The sequence below is a fragment of the Drosophila pseudoobscura genome, chromosome 2, assembly GCF_009870125.1.
Source record: "Drosophila pseudoobscura strain MV-25-SWS-2005 chromosome 2, UCI_Dpse_MV25, whole genome shotgun sequence".
Lineage (NCBI taxonomy): Eukaryota > Metazoa > Arthropoda > Insecta > Diptera > Drosophilidae > Drosophila > Drosophila pseudoobscura.
In genome coordinates, this window is record NC_046679.1 from 20,656,899 (window position 1) to 20,674,249 (window position 17,351).

General features: G+C 40.8%; 1 protein-coding gene across 3 annotated transcripts in view; it reads left to right on the forward strand.

Annotated features, from left to right (window-relative positions):
- Positions 1 to 17,351, forward strand: part of pb (homeobox proposcipedia) — a 35,099-nt gene that overhangs the window by 8,012 nt on the left and 9,736 nt on the right. For all 3 annotated transcript variants that reach the window (XM_015182221.2, XM_002137645.3, XM_003736652.3), the window contains exon 3: positions 5,716 to 5,730. In XM_015182221.2, coding sequence (XP_015037707.2) covers positions 5,716 to 5,730 — 15 coding nt within the window. The remainder of the gene's footprint in view (positions 1 to 5,715; positions 5,731 to 17,351) is intronic.

Below are 17,351 nucleotides of genomic sequence, written 5' to 3' on the forward strand. Positions count from 1 at the left end.
CAACTGCAAAGTTAATCGCATTTCATTCCACTTCACTGACAATAGATGTGGCAGCGAAAGGTGGCATGACTCTGTTTGGGGGCTGCAGTGCACTCTAACAACTATAATAAATTAATAAATTATCAAGTTTTTGCATAAACTACAGTCTTAACTTATCAATGAGCGGGAGAGTAGTACTATAATTACGGTGCCAGGCCCAGTCGAAGGGTGTTGTCAAAGACAAATGACTCTGAAAATACGAAATAAAATGGTGGAAATATTAAGAAAGATTGTCACCAATTGTCGTAAATTATCATATCATGTATTGGGTGATTAGCTGGGCGTGTGTTTACCGACTGATATTCTGAGTTTCGTCATGTTTACTGGAATATAGTGGCTTTTAAAAAGGGGACTTTACTTTGCGGAAGTCTGCGAATTAGTAGAATGCTTAATATAGTTCAAGAATGATTCTTTCTTAGAGTTAAACGATCTATAAATTAGTATGTGAAATCATCTACAGAATAGAGCTTTTTTGTAGAGCAATATTTCTTAAGGGAGAATGCTCCTAAAACAAAGGGGGAGACAATTTTCAAAGTCAAAGAAATATCCTCTAGCAATAGCCAAAATATAGCTCTGTTTCGAGGACTTTAAGATCACCCTGAAGATCCCCAAATATCCGTAAGTTTTACGCATTAAACTTTCATATGATCCCAAAAAAGTTATAAGATATTCCATAACGTGTTCATAAATATCCTTCTTTAATTAAGATATCCCACATTCAAAACAGATTCATTTTCCATTCAAGTTATTTCCTGTACTCTTATGACACATCACCACCCGAAAATCGCACCCCAAAAGGCATTAATTTATTATAAATATATCTCATATGAAGACCTAGTTTAAATCTCTGATTAACGTTAAACTCAGACAAAAAGGTCTTCCCCCAGAAGGCAGCAGCCACAAGAACAACAGGCAATAAACTGAAAAATATTTAACGGCGTTTAAAAGAGCGTGAAAAGTCAACAAGGACACAAACAGCCACTGGCAGGAGGAAACACGGACACACACACACACACGCTCTCACATGTGATAACGTCGTAACCCCTGGATAACCCCCGGTTAACCCCTACAGGCGGTGTGTGTGTGTGTGTGTCTGTGTCTCTGATTTAAATAAAACTAATGTTTGTGTGGAAAATGGATTTTATGTGTGTTGTCATCGCCTCTGCCTCTCTTTCTCTCTCATTGTGTGCCTGTGCCTGTGCCTGTGCCTGTTGACTTTCCACAGTAAGGATTTCATTCCTTATTCAAATTCACCAAACGGATACGGATTCATTCGGTGGCAAACAGATTTAAAATTTCGCATACGCTTAGCACGTGAATGGGAATATCCTTGAGAGGACGACGTCGGCGACGACACACCGCTTTCCGTCGAGTCATGCATCATATCTACAGCTGCGGAAGCCCCTGGAAACATAGAGGAGGGGTTCCAGCCTCATCCTCAAGGATTCGGTTTGAGTTTGGGTTTCGTTTTCGAGAGAGGTGAGAGGTTGTTTTGGGGTGGGGGTTGGGGTTGGGGTTGGGGTGTGGCGCGCGTGGTTGACACGTGATTCCGTTGGTCGTAAATTTTCCCAAGAATGTTCGAAACACATTTTTTAGTGGTTCTTGTAGTTTTTAATTTGTGGCTTGTTGAGCACTGTGTTAACGGTTATTATTTATGGGATTTCGCTGCGATGATAAACGAAAATTATGGATAGACCAAGTCTCGAAAGCGGATATTACCTGAGTGATAAGGTTTTTGTGGAAGTGTATTCCAAGAAGAAGTTGCTCTTTGGCAACCAACCCCGAAAAAGGGCGGAACGGAGCAAAAAGCTGTCACTTGGGGATGCTGCTGCAGATGTACATATCACTGTGTGAGTGAGTGTTGTATCTGTGTGTGAGAGAGTGAGGTTTGTGTGTGTCGGTGAGTGTCAAGGCATCATCCATCATTTTGGACTTGACCTTTTTTTGTTAGAGGCTAAGCTTCCGTTTAACAGGAGTCTAGCAAGGGAATCTTTAATTTTTGATACGAGTATATGCTACGAATAGAATGCACATGTTACAGATACAAGATACACAGATAGACGAAGGAGGAGAGCAGTCAAATGTCAGACATATCACATAAGCGTCTCTCTCTCTCTTTGGGCATCCTGCAATGCAATGTCTCATTGCTGATGATTAAGCCAGAGCATATAGTATCCCCCTCTTTATGTATCTGTATCTCTCCCTGGTTCGGTTTTCACTTTTGTGTCGTGTTAAAAATGAATTTGTCATCTGTAAACGGTCTGACATGTTTGCCAAAAAAACGAATACGAAATCTCTCATTCTCTGAGCCCATACATCAATTGTTGTTTCTGAAGTCCAGAAGTCTTTGATTGATTTGCATTGAAAATCGTGATTTTAATTGACATGCGACGAGCGAAAGCAATCCAAGAGAGCAATAATTATGTCAATCTTGCATCAGATGCTTGATCGATTGATCGATTGGACAGGACTTAAGGCTTTAAGGTGCATTTTGGGACTATTTTAATGTAGATTTGACCTAACAAGAGCTGGTAAGAGGCTTTAAGAGAGCTCTTACTTTTTGAATACTTGTTTTGAAGGCTATCAAATAATATAATCAGATGGAAATGTGGTTAAAATACATTTTAAATGCTATTTTTTTTTTTATTTTGCATAGGTTTCCAGGCCTTTCTTTGACTTGCATTTAATATTTCCCTTAAAATATTTCCAAAAACGTATTAAAAATTCCTGAAGTTATATATTTAACTCCACAAACAATCAAAATGCCACAGACAGGTGCCACCAAACGAATACTTCGCTTTGAATAATAAACTGCAATTATTGAATGTCTGTAACATAAATGTAAATCCACACAAACACACACACAGAAAACACGAACCGAAATAGGTATACGTTTTGTTCGTTGGTAATTACAACTCTTTTTGGAGTTATTAATTAAAATTCACATACACCCATGGACACCATGGACGTGGACAAATGGAACGTGATAGATGTAACATGCCATAAAAATATCAGCAATAAGTGGGACAATCGTGAACCAATAAAGAGGAGGGGATGGGCTTGGGGTCCATGGTTCCCTGAGCCTTATAATGGGGGCAGCCCAAAATCGTTTAGCTTTAATATGATGAGTGGGTTTTGGGTGGCCAAAATGGGTGAGGGAAGGCAGGTGGAAAGGTGAAAAAGTGGGAGCCATCGTTCAGATCATTGGCCAAATGATTTTTCGAACAATTTGTTGCTTCGCTGGAGGGGGCCTAAAGAGCGTGAAATTGATATGCAATTAAAATAATATTTTTCCAGTCGAGTGATATCTAGAATAATTATTGGATATATCTGGCGTATATATCACGTATGTATGGATGGTATTTTATGGCCCCACAGATGTCACAACAATGCAAAAATATCGGCACCAAAAATGTGCTTGAAATAATAATTTGCTTTTTCCATTAAAGCTGCGGTTCAAGGATTTTCCACTTCTTATTTTTAATTCAACGCCAAAAAGACAGACTAAAGAGGGGGAGAGTGGGAGAGTAGGTTTTTGGGGGAGAGGCAGGACTGAGTGACTGCTGCGGTTAATGGCTTTTGAATGCAAATTCAATTTTATCGCACTCTGTTCACTTTTTAATAAGATTTTCCTTCACTTTCCAGCCCCATCCACTGCTCTCTAGCCTCTCTATATTGTCTGCTGGCGAAAGGTGCACTCTGCTGGAAATGAAAATTAGTTGCAAGAATCCCAAAAAACAAAAAAAATATACCAGAGAAAGAAAAAGAAAGAACTGAGCCAAAAAGACACGCGACTTGCGACCTGCGAGAAATGCTTTTTGGCGCCACAAGCCTCCAAAACCTGACTGCCTGCCTGCCTGCTGCCTCGTGTGCCCCTGCCCTTGCCCCTCCCTTTTTGAGACGTAGTGGTGGTGGTGGTTGTACCTTTTCTCGATGGGGCACAGCCCACAATCCAACAAATTGCGTTTCGTGTGCAAGAGTGGGTGGGAAAACTGTCAGAATGAATGAGTAGCATGGTCACACCTACCCGGCTGTCAGTCATGAAACGAATGGCAATGGCCAAACGGTAACACTCTCCCAAAACAAAACTGTCCAAGGCGTTGCCTTCAATCCGAAGTTTAAACTGCAAAAATATTCACCTATAGATGGATGGACGGATCTCTTTCCCAACATTCTTTTCAATTAGGTAAATGGTCTCTGAGTATGATTAGAAAGTGTTTTGAGGTGGAACCAGGGAAAGTCTAGAACGTAATGAAAGCGCTGTTCAATGGAGTGGCACGTAAGATATTTCAATTATAAAATAAGGGGAGATAGATAGAAAGGTCGAATTAACACAGAACTGTGGATGAAGATGTACTCTAATTATGCTCAAAAATTGGCAGGTCATGACTTGGAATTCGGCATAGAACTTTATTAAAGAGGTACTTTGGAATCAATGTATAATGTTTGAATGTTATTTTTGAACTGATCCTAAATATTCAATCCCTTTCTTTAGTTTCTGTCTCTAGAAAAGTTCTTTAGTTCTTCATATACTTATCGATTCTCCATTCAATTTTTTGTCCCTTTTAAGCAGCCTTTAAAGGACTTTATGAAAACTTATGGGAGACTGGTTTAATGCCAAAAATATCATTAAATATTCATTGAAGTGTGTAAATATTTTAAGACTCCTGCCACATCGTTTCCAGTCACCTGTAAAGGCAGCAGCAGACTGCGTTGCAACGAAGTATCTGCATTCTTTATGTATCTTTTTTTTGGGCTGCAGCAGAGAGAGAACTCTCCATAAAGAATCCCCTATACACATGTGGGATGTAGCAAAACTTTCTTTCTTTGAAGTTTAGTTTGGCTCAAAAGTGGAAAATAATTAACCTCAAAGTTTTTGAGAAGGCGGAAGTTGCCACAGTCGACACATGCAGCACGTAACGAGCGGTCAAGCGGACCCCCAAACAATTTCCTCCTGGTCCCCCAGTACTTAATTGAGAAGTTTCGATAGGAAAAACACAGAGGGGAAGCCAAAGCCCCACTCCAAGGATGTCTCAGAGAAGTTCGGGCTCTCTCCGCAGTCTATTATTGGAAGGAAGCTAAGGGGTTGGATGATGATGAAGATGATGATGATGTCGATGGGTGGATGGAAGGCAAATAAAATCATGCTGTCGGAAATAATAGCGTCTGGCCGGGAACTTAATTCCGAGTGGGGTTTGGGGCTTGGGGCAGCCCAAGTTTATGCAGTTTCATAAGCAATATTTGATATTTTCGTGTGGCAGCAGCAGCATCTGAAGAAGGGGCACCATCTGCATGATTAGCAAATATTTTTGTTTCGATAATCAGCGAACAATCCCATTTCTATATGGAAGGAAGCTCATGAATATGACTGGCATTTTGTCTGGCAGTTATCTTATGATATTCCAACAGTTAAAGATGGAATAAGTTTTTGGGGGATAGAAGGTAGAGTTTTTATTTGAATTAAATTATTTTCGGTGGGAAATAGTCTTGGAAAATACAGAACTTCCTTCTCAGTATTTATTTAAAGAAAATATTCATCATATACCAATGAAAAATACTCCAAATAGATCCTGTAAGCACATCCTTTATGTATATATATGTATTTTATAAAGATCCCTTGCAAATGATTTCTTGTAATTTTCTAATCGAAACTCCCTTTCTGATTCTCCATTTCAGGTGATAACTCCATAAGTAAGTACTTCCCCTACAAGAAAGCAAAACAATTACTCATCCATTGCGCAACATAAAATACAATATATTTTCAACCACAAAACAAAAACATATTCCAATTGGCTTGAAAGTACGAGTATATCCAAAAAAAAAAGCACCAAAGATACATTTTGCATTCGCTGTAGGATACAGAAACTTCACTTCAAGTAGTAGATCCCTCAAAAACCGCAAAAGCCCTGATTAAATGTTATTAAAAACATTTTTGCCAGCCTATAGAAACCTCTGCCAAAAAACCGCAAAACGAAATTCATGAAATTTCAATAATTGTATAATAATTTCCCTTGAAAAAAACTATATCAATTCTGTGAAAATATATTGAGGGGCTTGTTTTTTTGTGACGACCATTTTGTGTATCGAAATCATCTAGAGTTGACCCAAACTGAGAAAAAAAAGTGAACCCAAACAGAGAAGAAAACAAAAAAAAAGTGAACCAATCAAGCGGACGACCATTTTGGAGACGGTTTCAGCGGAAACGTCGCTTTTTCATGTTCGTGACCAAAGTTTAAGTCTGACTGGTCTTCGGGAATGGGAATGGGAACGGGGAGGGGATACAGAGACAAACTGAGAATCGAAAGAGAGACAGCGAGGTAGAGAGAGTAAAAAAACATACAAATTTTTACCTGAATTAAATTGAGTAACGAAAACACGAAAAGTTTTTTAATGCCTGGCAGCAGACACTGAAGGTTGAGGAGAGGTACATAAATACACATGTACCTATAGAAGAAATATAAGTATATGAGTATATATGTATGTATGTATATGTAGACCATTCTTATTTCATTTTTTGTTGCTGTTTACTTATAAGGGGGGAGAGTAGCAGGGGAGGAGGAGTAAGGTAGTGCTGAACCAAACACGCTACCATTTTTTGGGCTTAGTTCTACAGACAGAAAAAAAGATGAAAATGAGTATGATTTCTGGAGAATAGACACGTTTCTTATGGTATATTTGTACATATATATATTTATGGCTAGTAAACCCATAGATACACTTCATATTAGAAAACTAAGGGTCCAGGGCCCTACGCACTCGCCTCGCCTCTCAACCCCCTGCTCACACGCTTCGCACACCCACAACGTTTTTAAATACATAATATAAAGATATCTTAAATTAAAATTTTGATGGATTATAGTTATATTTGTTTCACTCTTAAGCCAGACAATGAAATGAATAAGTATCTAAGACGATGGCTTTACTCTTTAATAAAGCTTTGCCTTAGTAGAAAATACCATTTAATATCATTTAAACAGTCGGTCTATTCTTAAATACTCTTCAATCAAAAATATTTCATTGAAGATTCAAAGTTTCATCAAAAGCCAAGGTCTATTGCCCATGGTATATGGATATCCAGGGTTTCCTAAGCCCCTTATTTTTTTCTTTTCTTAATTTTGTGTCTTTTTTTGTCAGTGTACCTGTAAACACGCTCTCTCCCCTGACCAGTACTCACCTACTCGCTCTCCCTCCGCTCTCTTTCCGCTTTTGTGGTATTGGTAGAGGGGCGGTTGTTGCGGAGGAAATAATTACATGATTGAGGTACTCCACACACACACACACACAGACACGCTGAAACATGGAAAGGGCAACACTTGCATGAATACCCACAATGACAAACACTGGGCCACCACCGCCCTTCCTCCCCCCATCCATTTCTCTCTCTCTTTCCCTCTCTGGAAGTTCTCTTGGGTTCTTTTTTCGTGGCCTTTCTGGTGGTGGTCGTTGTCTGATCGAAAAGAACATGTCAGAGGTTCCTGACCATTGCATGACTTGGCCCCCCTGTGTACCCGCGTTGTCCCCGTGTGTGTCCCTGTGCGAGTGTGTATCTGTGTGTTGAACCACCGGCACATGCACGAGCATGAATGAATGAATGGCTTTGGCTATGGCATGGCGGCTTTTTTTTATATAGCCGGTTCTTGTTCGTGTGCTTTTTTTCTTCTTTCTTTCGTAGTTTTTTCTTTTGGTTATTTTTTTTATAATTCACGGCAAAAGACCGCAACAAAGACCGGGGCCCCAGAGCAATTATTGTATCGGTTGCCCCACACACACACCAGTCCCGCACCATGCAAACCACCACCACTGTAGAGTGACCTCCTCCCTCCACCCGCTCCTCCCTCCCAGCCGCAAAACGGTAACCATTCGCTTGGCCAGGAACGTGTGTCCTTGTGTGTTTGTGTAAGGACTGACGTTGAGGTCAGGGCATTGTCGTGTGGTTATTGGCTGGCTGCTTGTCGGTTGGTTGGTTACCTCACAGAAGGATTCTAATGCAAACACAACGAGCCAACACGAACACACAAAAAGCCATAGGATATGCAAGGCTTATACAATACATATAGTAAATACATAGAGGACTATAAAGTACATGGAAAACCGAACAATTCTGAAGACTCGACAAAAATATACGCTAGAATTTGGACAGTGGAGAGTGTCTCTTAATTTCCTACAAAATTTTGCGGGGCTTAGAGATAGCATAAAGACTTCGCCTTGCATTATTCATGAAATATTTATAGAAATTAGAGAATCTATCACTTTTAAGGGACTGTATTTAAAATCAGGGAAAAAATTAAATTCTTAAATTTCATAATTTATTTTGATAAATATAAAAAAACAATTAGATTAAAAAAACGTATTTTTTTAATTTTTGTTGTGTAGAAAGAGGATTTTGTATTTTTGCAATATGTAAAATAGAATACAAAAGTTGTTAAAAATTCTGCAAAAAATTCGCTTCTTGGTTGAAGTTTATTTTAAAGATTATATATATAAAAAAATCAAGAACATATTTCCGTAACAAGATCACTTGTTTAATTCAAAAAACTATAACTCCATGAGTAATAAAATAAATTAAGAAAAATATTAAAAGTATAGATAGAAACATCCCACCAAAATATGTCTCAACTTTCCTACTCTTCAAAGACTTTTTCTTATAAGAACTCTTCTCATACGTTTCTTCTTATCTTTTATTTTAATAGTTTTTTTTAATGGTTAAACTTTTCCCCACATTAAATTTAATGTTTGTACATATCCTTTTGTCCAACAATATAATTTGAGACTTCCTCAATTGTTCTTTTACATTTTCCAACAACCTCAACGAATAGATCATCTATGACGACTACGCGCCAGCTTGTCCGTCATGAGGATTTACCATTAATTTTGCCCTGACCTCTAAAGTTCCGCCTCCAGACAACCAACCAACAAAAAAAAAAACACTCCCCCATGCAGAAGAGACCTTCAGAGACACACTCTCCACTCCCTCTGCAACTGTGGGTTCCCGCTATCGTTCCCGTTCCCCCTCGATTGCAGCAGTGGCAGGATTAATTTCTAATTTCGCCTAATGTTCAGAGAGTGTTCGATGTTTACATTTTGGGTGCTGTGCTCGTGTTTTTGGTCTCGTCTTCTAATTTACCTTGATAAAATTGTACCGATTCCCCATTCCCATTCCCATGACCAGAGACCTCGGACCCAGAGAGCAGAGACCGGACCCCAGACCCCAGACCCATCCCAAGCCCTGCCCTATCCCCGGGCTGTTTTTGTCTCTGCCCTCGTAAACGCATTCATCGTTGTCTCTGAGCCGAGTCGTCTCCGAGTCGAGTCCGGGGCGATGTCTACTACGGCTCTGAGTCGGAGTCGGAGACGGAGACGGACGACCAGGGCCCACATGTTTGCATCATTAATCATGACGTTTCAGCTCTGACACATTTGGCCGATCGGCGGCAAAGGCAGCAGCAGCGGCAGCAGCAGCAACGGCAACAGCAGCGGCAGCAGCAGCGCTCTAACAAACGGAGGATTGTAATGAACACGTTTTGTAAGGCACATAGAGAGGTATTACTGTGAGCCAGAAAAAGACAGAAACTAAGGGCAGAAAAAGACAGAAACTAAGGGCAGAAAAAGACAGAAACTAAGAGACAGAAAGAGATAAAAACTAAGAGACAGACTGCCAGACGAAATACCTTAAAAAAAACACCAGAGGATGAGACAGACGCACGTCAACGATGGCTCGCGGACAGCAGCAGCAGCAGCGGATGCGTACGCTCAGCGAGAGGGCCGATGCCGATGCCTCTTCTCGTCAGCGGCCAAGAGACAATGGGCCACAATTTGAAGACAAATATTTTCACAATGGTAGCAGAAGACAAAAAGAAAGAACAGCAAACAGTAGACGGAGGCAAACTCATGTAAATATTGGCCAAAAACTATTTACGAAACTATTAGCTGCAGTTATGGGACAAGAGACTAATTGTGGCCAAGACTCCTGTGGTGGCATGGGAGGGCGCGGAATCGTCTTGAAAGGGAGAGTTTATGAGGCAGAGATGACGAGGAGATAATAGAACATTAGCAAAAGGGGAACGTGCACCATCAGAAGAGATTATTGCATAAGGATATGTCCAACCCAAGGACTTGGAAGATAAAAGAGTCATTTAGATTGTATTCATTGCAGATAGTAGTAGCATAAAATGTAGAGTTCTGAGGGATTGTCTGGAAATCAAGGATCATTGATTGCAGGAGGAGTTTTGTAAGCACTTCATGGGGGAATAAAAGTAAGTCAAAGACACATTTCCATTGTCAGATCCTTGGAAAGGGTTTGACCTGAGAAAACTCTACCTCTAATTAAGGATCATTTTGTATTTGATTTATATATCATTTTACAAAGAAAGAATATAAGGAAAATTTAATAGAAAGATCTGTTTGGAGGACAATCACATTTGCAGGCTGCAAATTCTAAGATCTAAGAATTATGACCAAACATGAACATCTTTTCCTTGAAAACTGGGGCAGGCCCCAAGACCTGCCCGACTTCGCATCATTTACTTTTTTTATGTACATTTAAAAGTCGTAAAACTTTAAGGATACTCTCCTTTTTAAGACACTCTTTTCACCTTCCTTATTGGAGCGCTTGGAATATTTAAATTTCGCTTTTCTTAAAGCGATTTTCGAGAGCGAACGCTTTTCGACAAGTTTTGCCGACTGAAAGGCCATTTGTCCTTGGTATCAGGATAGCTGCTACTAAACCAAATCTAGGTTGACTTATATACTTCCGTTTCCGGCAGCGAACATACGCTACAACTTGGCTCTCAAGCGCCTGTTCGTAGTCCTTACAGCGCACCTCCCTCCTTCCAGCCATTGCATAGCTTATGTTCTTGGGGATTTTTTATGGCTGACTTTCTCGGGGAGGGTTGTGGGTGCAGAGTGGAGGGTGCAGGGTGGTGGAGGGGGATCTGGCAGGAGTGTACTTGGCGCAGAAACAGAATTTTATGCAAATATCCTAATCAAATTCACATTTTGAAGTTCAACTGTTTTATCCAAAAGTTTTACCTACCCGAAAGCCAGAAGCCTGGAAGCTGAAGCCAAAAGCTGGCAACGTCGTCGACGGCGTGTGGCAGACGCAGTCGAGACGCGCAGCAGCAGCAACCAGAAGGAGGATGCCACCCATTTTTAATTTATTTCCACTTACAAAAAAAAAAGAAGGAACTCTAGCCAGAAGCAGAGGCAGGAGCCCACACACCTTCCTTTATCCGTATCCGGTGCGTGCGTCCGGCGGAGTTTGGTTCTCGTTTGGGTTTGGGGTTGTTGTTATCGGGTGTTCTTCCCCCCATCTTCCTCCTCTGGGCTGGGTCCATGGCACACCGCTCTGGCCATATCCTCATCCGTCCCATGCGGTGGTTGTCGCCCAATATTTTCACTTATCAAAGCGGTCCGGCCCCACCTCCCAGAAAAACCCACCACAAACTTAAATCTGCATGTCGAAAGCGATTAAACAGTTACCGCCGCTGCCGCTGTGTCTGGATTGTGGGGATTGTGGCTGCTACTTCGGCATCACAGAGTGGCTTCCACGAATTAAAACAAAGGCAGAAGCACAAAAAAAAGGATAAAAATTAGTCACTCTGCGGTGACAGTAATTCTCAGGCAGATGCCGATGCCCCACCAAGTCCCACCAAGCCACCATCCTCCATCTATAGCTCCCCCGCTGTGGTGTCTGTGAGTGTGTGTGGGGCATTCGTTGCGGCACTCGGCAACAACTGTGCAACATTCGTGCCCATCCTCGCCATTGAGTGATTAATTGCAATTTAAACGGTTTCAATTAAGGCACTGCGCATCCTTCGGTCCTCCCAGAGTCCTTTGAGTCCCCGGATATCATTTCGTTTTTGTCTCTGGTTTTTTCTCTTATTGATGGAATCGATGGCAGTGATAGACAATGGCTTGAAGGGAAATTAGGTAAAATATTAAGGAAACAGAACAAAAACCATATGATTAAAGGTGAATCAGTTGGGGCCTTTTATCAGAGACATTCTCTCTGGTTTTTGATGGCCTTTGGAGCCCATTTATGTGTTCAATTTTATTATATTTCAAAGCTGCTCTACAGATACATTTTTCTACCAAAGTTCTACTCATAAAGGTATAAGTTTTGGGTCATTTAACATTATGCAGATAAAAGATCTCTATTCCACCTCAATTGTTGTAGATCTTTAACTTAAGGCCACATTTCCACTTCATTCGTTTTCCCCATCGACGGGCACATAATCGTTCGTGCAATTGCCTCCTAATACCCAGTAATCATTTCATCAATTTCGAAGCAACTGCCATGAAATATACGAGTATGTATCCCCAAAGCTCAATTGACTAGCAAAACACTTTCCATGAATGATATATGCCCAGAGCCCAGAGCTTATGCATAAATAAGGGAAATAAATGTACATACCATACAATATTGAATGGAACTATGTGACACAGAGCATATGTCGCCACCTGTATGTAATGCCCCCCGAGGGCTACACATGGAGTTGACAAGAATTTGGAATGGGACACCCATCCCCCAAAAAAAGGTGGAAACTTTGACGGCCAGCAAGACAAAATGCAAAACTTTTGGCCAAAAATACAAGGAGTGTTGCCGTTCCTTAGGCAAATTCGTATGTGAAACATTTGGCAGGCAGGCGATTTATTTAATGTCTCTGCCATAGAATAGAGCTGCCAAGGACCTCAATGGGGGGAAGGCCAGGCCAGGCCATTTCATGGCATGCCATGCATGGCAGGCAGGCTGCAGGTTTCAGTGATTTAAATGATTTATGTCTCAAGACTTTGACTCCAGGGTTAATATTGGCCAAAAGGCACAGAGGAAAAAAGAGCAAAAGAGCAAAACCAAAACGACAGCAGCCACCACAAGAACAGAGCATATTTTAGGGGACAAATTTACGCACTGCCAGAGAGCGCACAGAACATGGAAACCCATTGGCTGCAACTTGCGTTCTGTGGGCCATAACTCATATCGAAAAGGCGGCGCTTGTGGCAAATTGGAGGCTCCAGCAGCAGCAGACGAGACCGATACTCCGTCCACACACAGCTGCATCATCATGTTGAACGCATGCGAACACCCGTTGAAATTCAATTATCGGAAACCGGATCGCAAGGGAACCCAGGCGGGGGCCATCACGCATACGCCATGTTGTCGGAGTCGGAGCCGGACCCGCAATTAAAGCGCCAGCCGCAGCCGTTAATTAATTTGCATTTGCGACAGCCACACAAAATACACAGAGAAGCACACACACACACACAAACTAAAACTTGTTGATTGCCCAACACGCTAGACTGGAACTAAAAAGAAAGTGGCTCTCACTAAAGATAGACGAAGGAGGGATGCTCTTTTTGACGGTCTATACTCTGAGAAAAGTATGAGAAATGATATAAGAATGAAAGAGGACACTCTTATCAAGGAAACCCATATACCTTCCCATCAAAAAGTAGGGTATAAATTGCTTAGCCATAGAAGCATTGTGTCAATTAACCAATTTGTGTGTGTTGGCCCGGCTACAAAGTAACAAAGCAGCCCCCCTGCCATTTTATCGGCCGAAGATTTATAGCATTTTTAAATAGTTTTTCGCTGTTAAGTGGCTGGTGTGCTGAAAGCTTTAGTTAGAATGTTGCAAAATGTGCATAAATACTCGCAGCTAATTGGTCAAGAGGTCATTAAGTTCGAAATGGGAGTAGGTTGAGTGCTTTTAAGTAAGGATATTGATTAAGGAAGTATTTAGTTAATGGAACGCAAGTAATGGAACGAGTAATTGTAAATTTTAAATGATATATGGCAATGAAATTTTGTCTGGGATATTGTAATAGAATAGGTATATTAGATATCAAATGAAAGATTGTAAGTTTTATAAATCTTATAGACTTTTTCTTGAAGAAATTCTCATTCTATTGGTTGTGGTTCTTCTATGATCTATCTATTTGAGTCTATTTTTATATTCCTAATAGAGGGACTCCTTTTGTTCGGGCGACAACCCCCGGCTCACTCGCTTCACTTGCGCCGATATGAGTAAAATGTCGTACAACGACGACGACCAAAAAATTTTTTATATAACAATCATATTCTAGGCTTTTGTTTAAAGATCTTCTATTATCTATCTATCCAACTATTTGTATATTCTTTTAAACGTTTACTAGATTTTTCCTTGAAGAGTTTCCCATTCTAGTTGTTCCAAGATCGTCTTCCCAGATCTACCTGTTGATCTATCTTTATATATTTTTCGCGCTCTTTGTTCTTAGATATTCAAATCATTTCATATCATAAAATACCTTTCTACTGCAGTCATATCATAGGTTTTCCAGTTTCCATTTAATTAGAAGTGGAAAATACTTCTACTTCTGGTCACAGCCCCTCCACACTCTCTCTCTCTCTCTCGCACTCTCTTTCTTCTCTCCCTCTCCCTGTCCCTGTCTCTGATTCTTCTCTTTTTCTTCTAGTTTTAGCCATCGCAGACTTTTCGCGTTTTCCTTTTGGCATGCCGGAAGTGACTTTTGCTTTTTCTTTTCCTCTTTTTCCAAATGCTGTTTTTTTTTTCTTCCACAATGAATATAATTTTTTCTTGCCGCCGGTTCGGACTGTTCTTGTTGCTGTTGTTGTTGTTGCTGTTCGTGTTTAAAATAAGCAGCAAAACTTGCGATGCGATAAAAATGCCGCTTCAAGAAGTGGCAAAAGAAAACCAACGATGATGGAGGAGAGGAAGGTCCAAAGAACAGGAAAAATGGCCAAATGAAAAAAGAGCAAAAGAAAATAAAAGTTAGCTTTGTAGAGAGGCGAAGTTATAGATACCCTTAAGATCTGTAAGTTTCGAAGTGTTTGGATATGGAGAACCTTTCAAAAACGTTATAGAAAACTGTATTACATTGTAATTTTTCAAATTTTGTTGGATTATGTTTAGAAAGTAAAGAATTCTTTCTGCAAAGGGGTCTATGCAACGAAACCTATAAAAATCTATATTGTGGATTGTGGATTCATAAGTCCCGACTTTTCTCTCCATCAAACACCCTTTCCAAAAGTATTATACCCCTTTTAAAGTGTATAAAAAGAAGTACGCAAGAAAGCTCCGCGTGTAAACGGTTTTTATTTTATTTCTTTACTTTTTCTGTACTTTGCTGCCGCCACAACTCCCTCCCTTCCCCATGTACATTGAACTACCTTCTGACGGACCTTCTGTGGACGGACAACAGCCAACAACTGGGTGGCCAACAGCCCACAGATCCCCCCTGGCCCGCTGGCCCGCTTGCCCCCTTGCCACTGCCACAAGTGACGCGGCCACTCTGAAGTTGGCTGCGGGGCGATTCCACTTGCGAGACAAATGGAAATGAAGCGTTTATTCTGCTTTATTGCGGCGATAAGAAAAAAAATGAGGCATTATTTTCGTTGTTTCAAGGCAACTTTTTTCCAGTCACTTGGAGCTCCACTCCACTCCATGCCCCCTCCATCCCCTACACTGCAAGACATTCGCAGATATTTTCCATTTTGCGCCTTGGGGCGGAGCTGAAGCCTGACCACAGGTCGAGTCAGAGGAATGCCAGGGAATGCGGCAATTTCCTGGAGCGTCTCCGGTTTGTGGTTTTTTTTCCCCTTTGGGGTGGTGCGAGCCATGATTTGGCGCTTTGCTTATCCCCCATTTCGGAAAGAAATCTTATTTCTGTCGGGGGTGGAGCCTGAATTACTTGCATTTTAATGTGCCGCAAATCGAGCAGAAGAAAAATCTAAGAATATTTCAATTTGTTTTGGTGAAACTCAAATGAAAATAAAGTGACTTTTAGTGCATTTTTCAAGAATTAAGGAAGGTAATTCTCAATGAAAATGTTTCACAGAAGAAAATTTCTTCATAAAAATTGAAGTGATATTTAACTGTAGAAGGGAAATACTCCTTTCTTCACTGAAAGTACATTTCCTAGACACAAAACTCTAAAAAAATAATTATTTCCCGGGAAAAGCAATAGTAAAACAAATATTTAAAAGTTATATATTAAAAGTTCTTCCAAAGGGAAAAAGTCATACGATTCCCTGCTCAAATGCCATTCATAATGGCTCCCATTGCTACCATCCATTCCCCCACACACGAAACCAATTATTAGCCCCGACTCTTGTGACTTTTGTTTTGGTTTCCATGTTCAATAACTCATCAGCAATAAACCGTGAAAATGAAACAGTAGCCAGATCAATCAAAGGCCAGAATTCAAGCTTCATTTCAGCCCAAGAGATCAATATCGTACACTGGAGAGTACAAATGTACTCTCACATAGAAAAGAGAGCCCAAACGAGTGGCGTGGAGTGGCGTGAAACCAATGCGATGATCAGGGCACAATAAAACCCCATTGCCAAAGCCAAAGCCAAAGTCCCCCCCGCCAAAAACCTCATCGCGCATCATTAATTATGCTCAGGCATTGCCAACAGCAAACAACAGAAACGGAAAGAGAGAAGCAGAAGAGCAGAAGGCAGCAGAGCAGAGCAGAAAAGCAAAGACACGGCACACAAAAGCTGTCAGCGCACGCTGCTGATCTGTCAAATGCTGCCGCAGCCAGCGTCCGAAAAGAAATGCCCAAGAGAGATCCGTTCGTTCGTCTGTCAGTCAGTCAGCCTCTGGTCTGAGCCGCTTGCCGCTTGCCACTTGGCTGCTTGCTGCCTGGCGACGCTTTTGTGTGCAACTCAAACACAAAATATTGATTAATCATAAAAAAAAGAGAGAAATATTTTGTTAAGAAGTCGGCCATTGCTGTGCCCTAGCCAGTGCTCTGCTCTGGACTCTGTCGTTAGAGATGCGAGTGTGTCAAGCGATCGTGAAAGCGAATGGAATGGTCCTACTTAAGAACCCAGAAGAGTTATAAAATGTATGCCAAAAATCACACTCTTCAGCAAAGGAGAAGAATTAAGTTGTTAAATTAATGATACTGTATCGAAAGAATGCTTTTTTCTGTCTGTCAATGCCTCTTCAAGGCATTACCATCTCCATAAAACAGAGTTGCTTGCCATTAGAAATCGATCTTAAAGACTAATCGTTCTGCAATTCAATGCATTTGTGACTATTATGATAAGTTATCCGATATATACATATTTCTTTATCCTCAGTAAACACTTTACCCTGTTTAATATGGTTAATATTTCAGTCCAAGAAAGTCTTTCCAGATTAAAACTAATATAAATATGAATCATCCAAAGGTCAAAGATCACTTTACCTATTCGTGATTCCCTATCCTATCGCTCTCCTACCAATCACGTTGCCATCTCTAGTCCACATCATTCATATTCATTCATTCACTGTACAGAGAGCGAGCTCTGGCTGCCGGCTTTT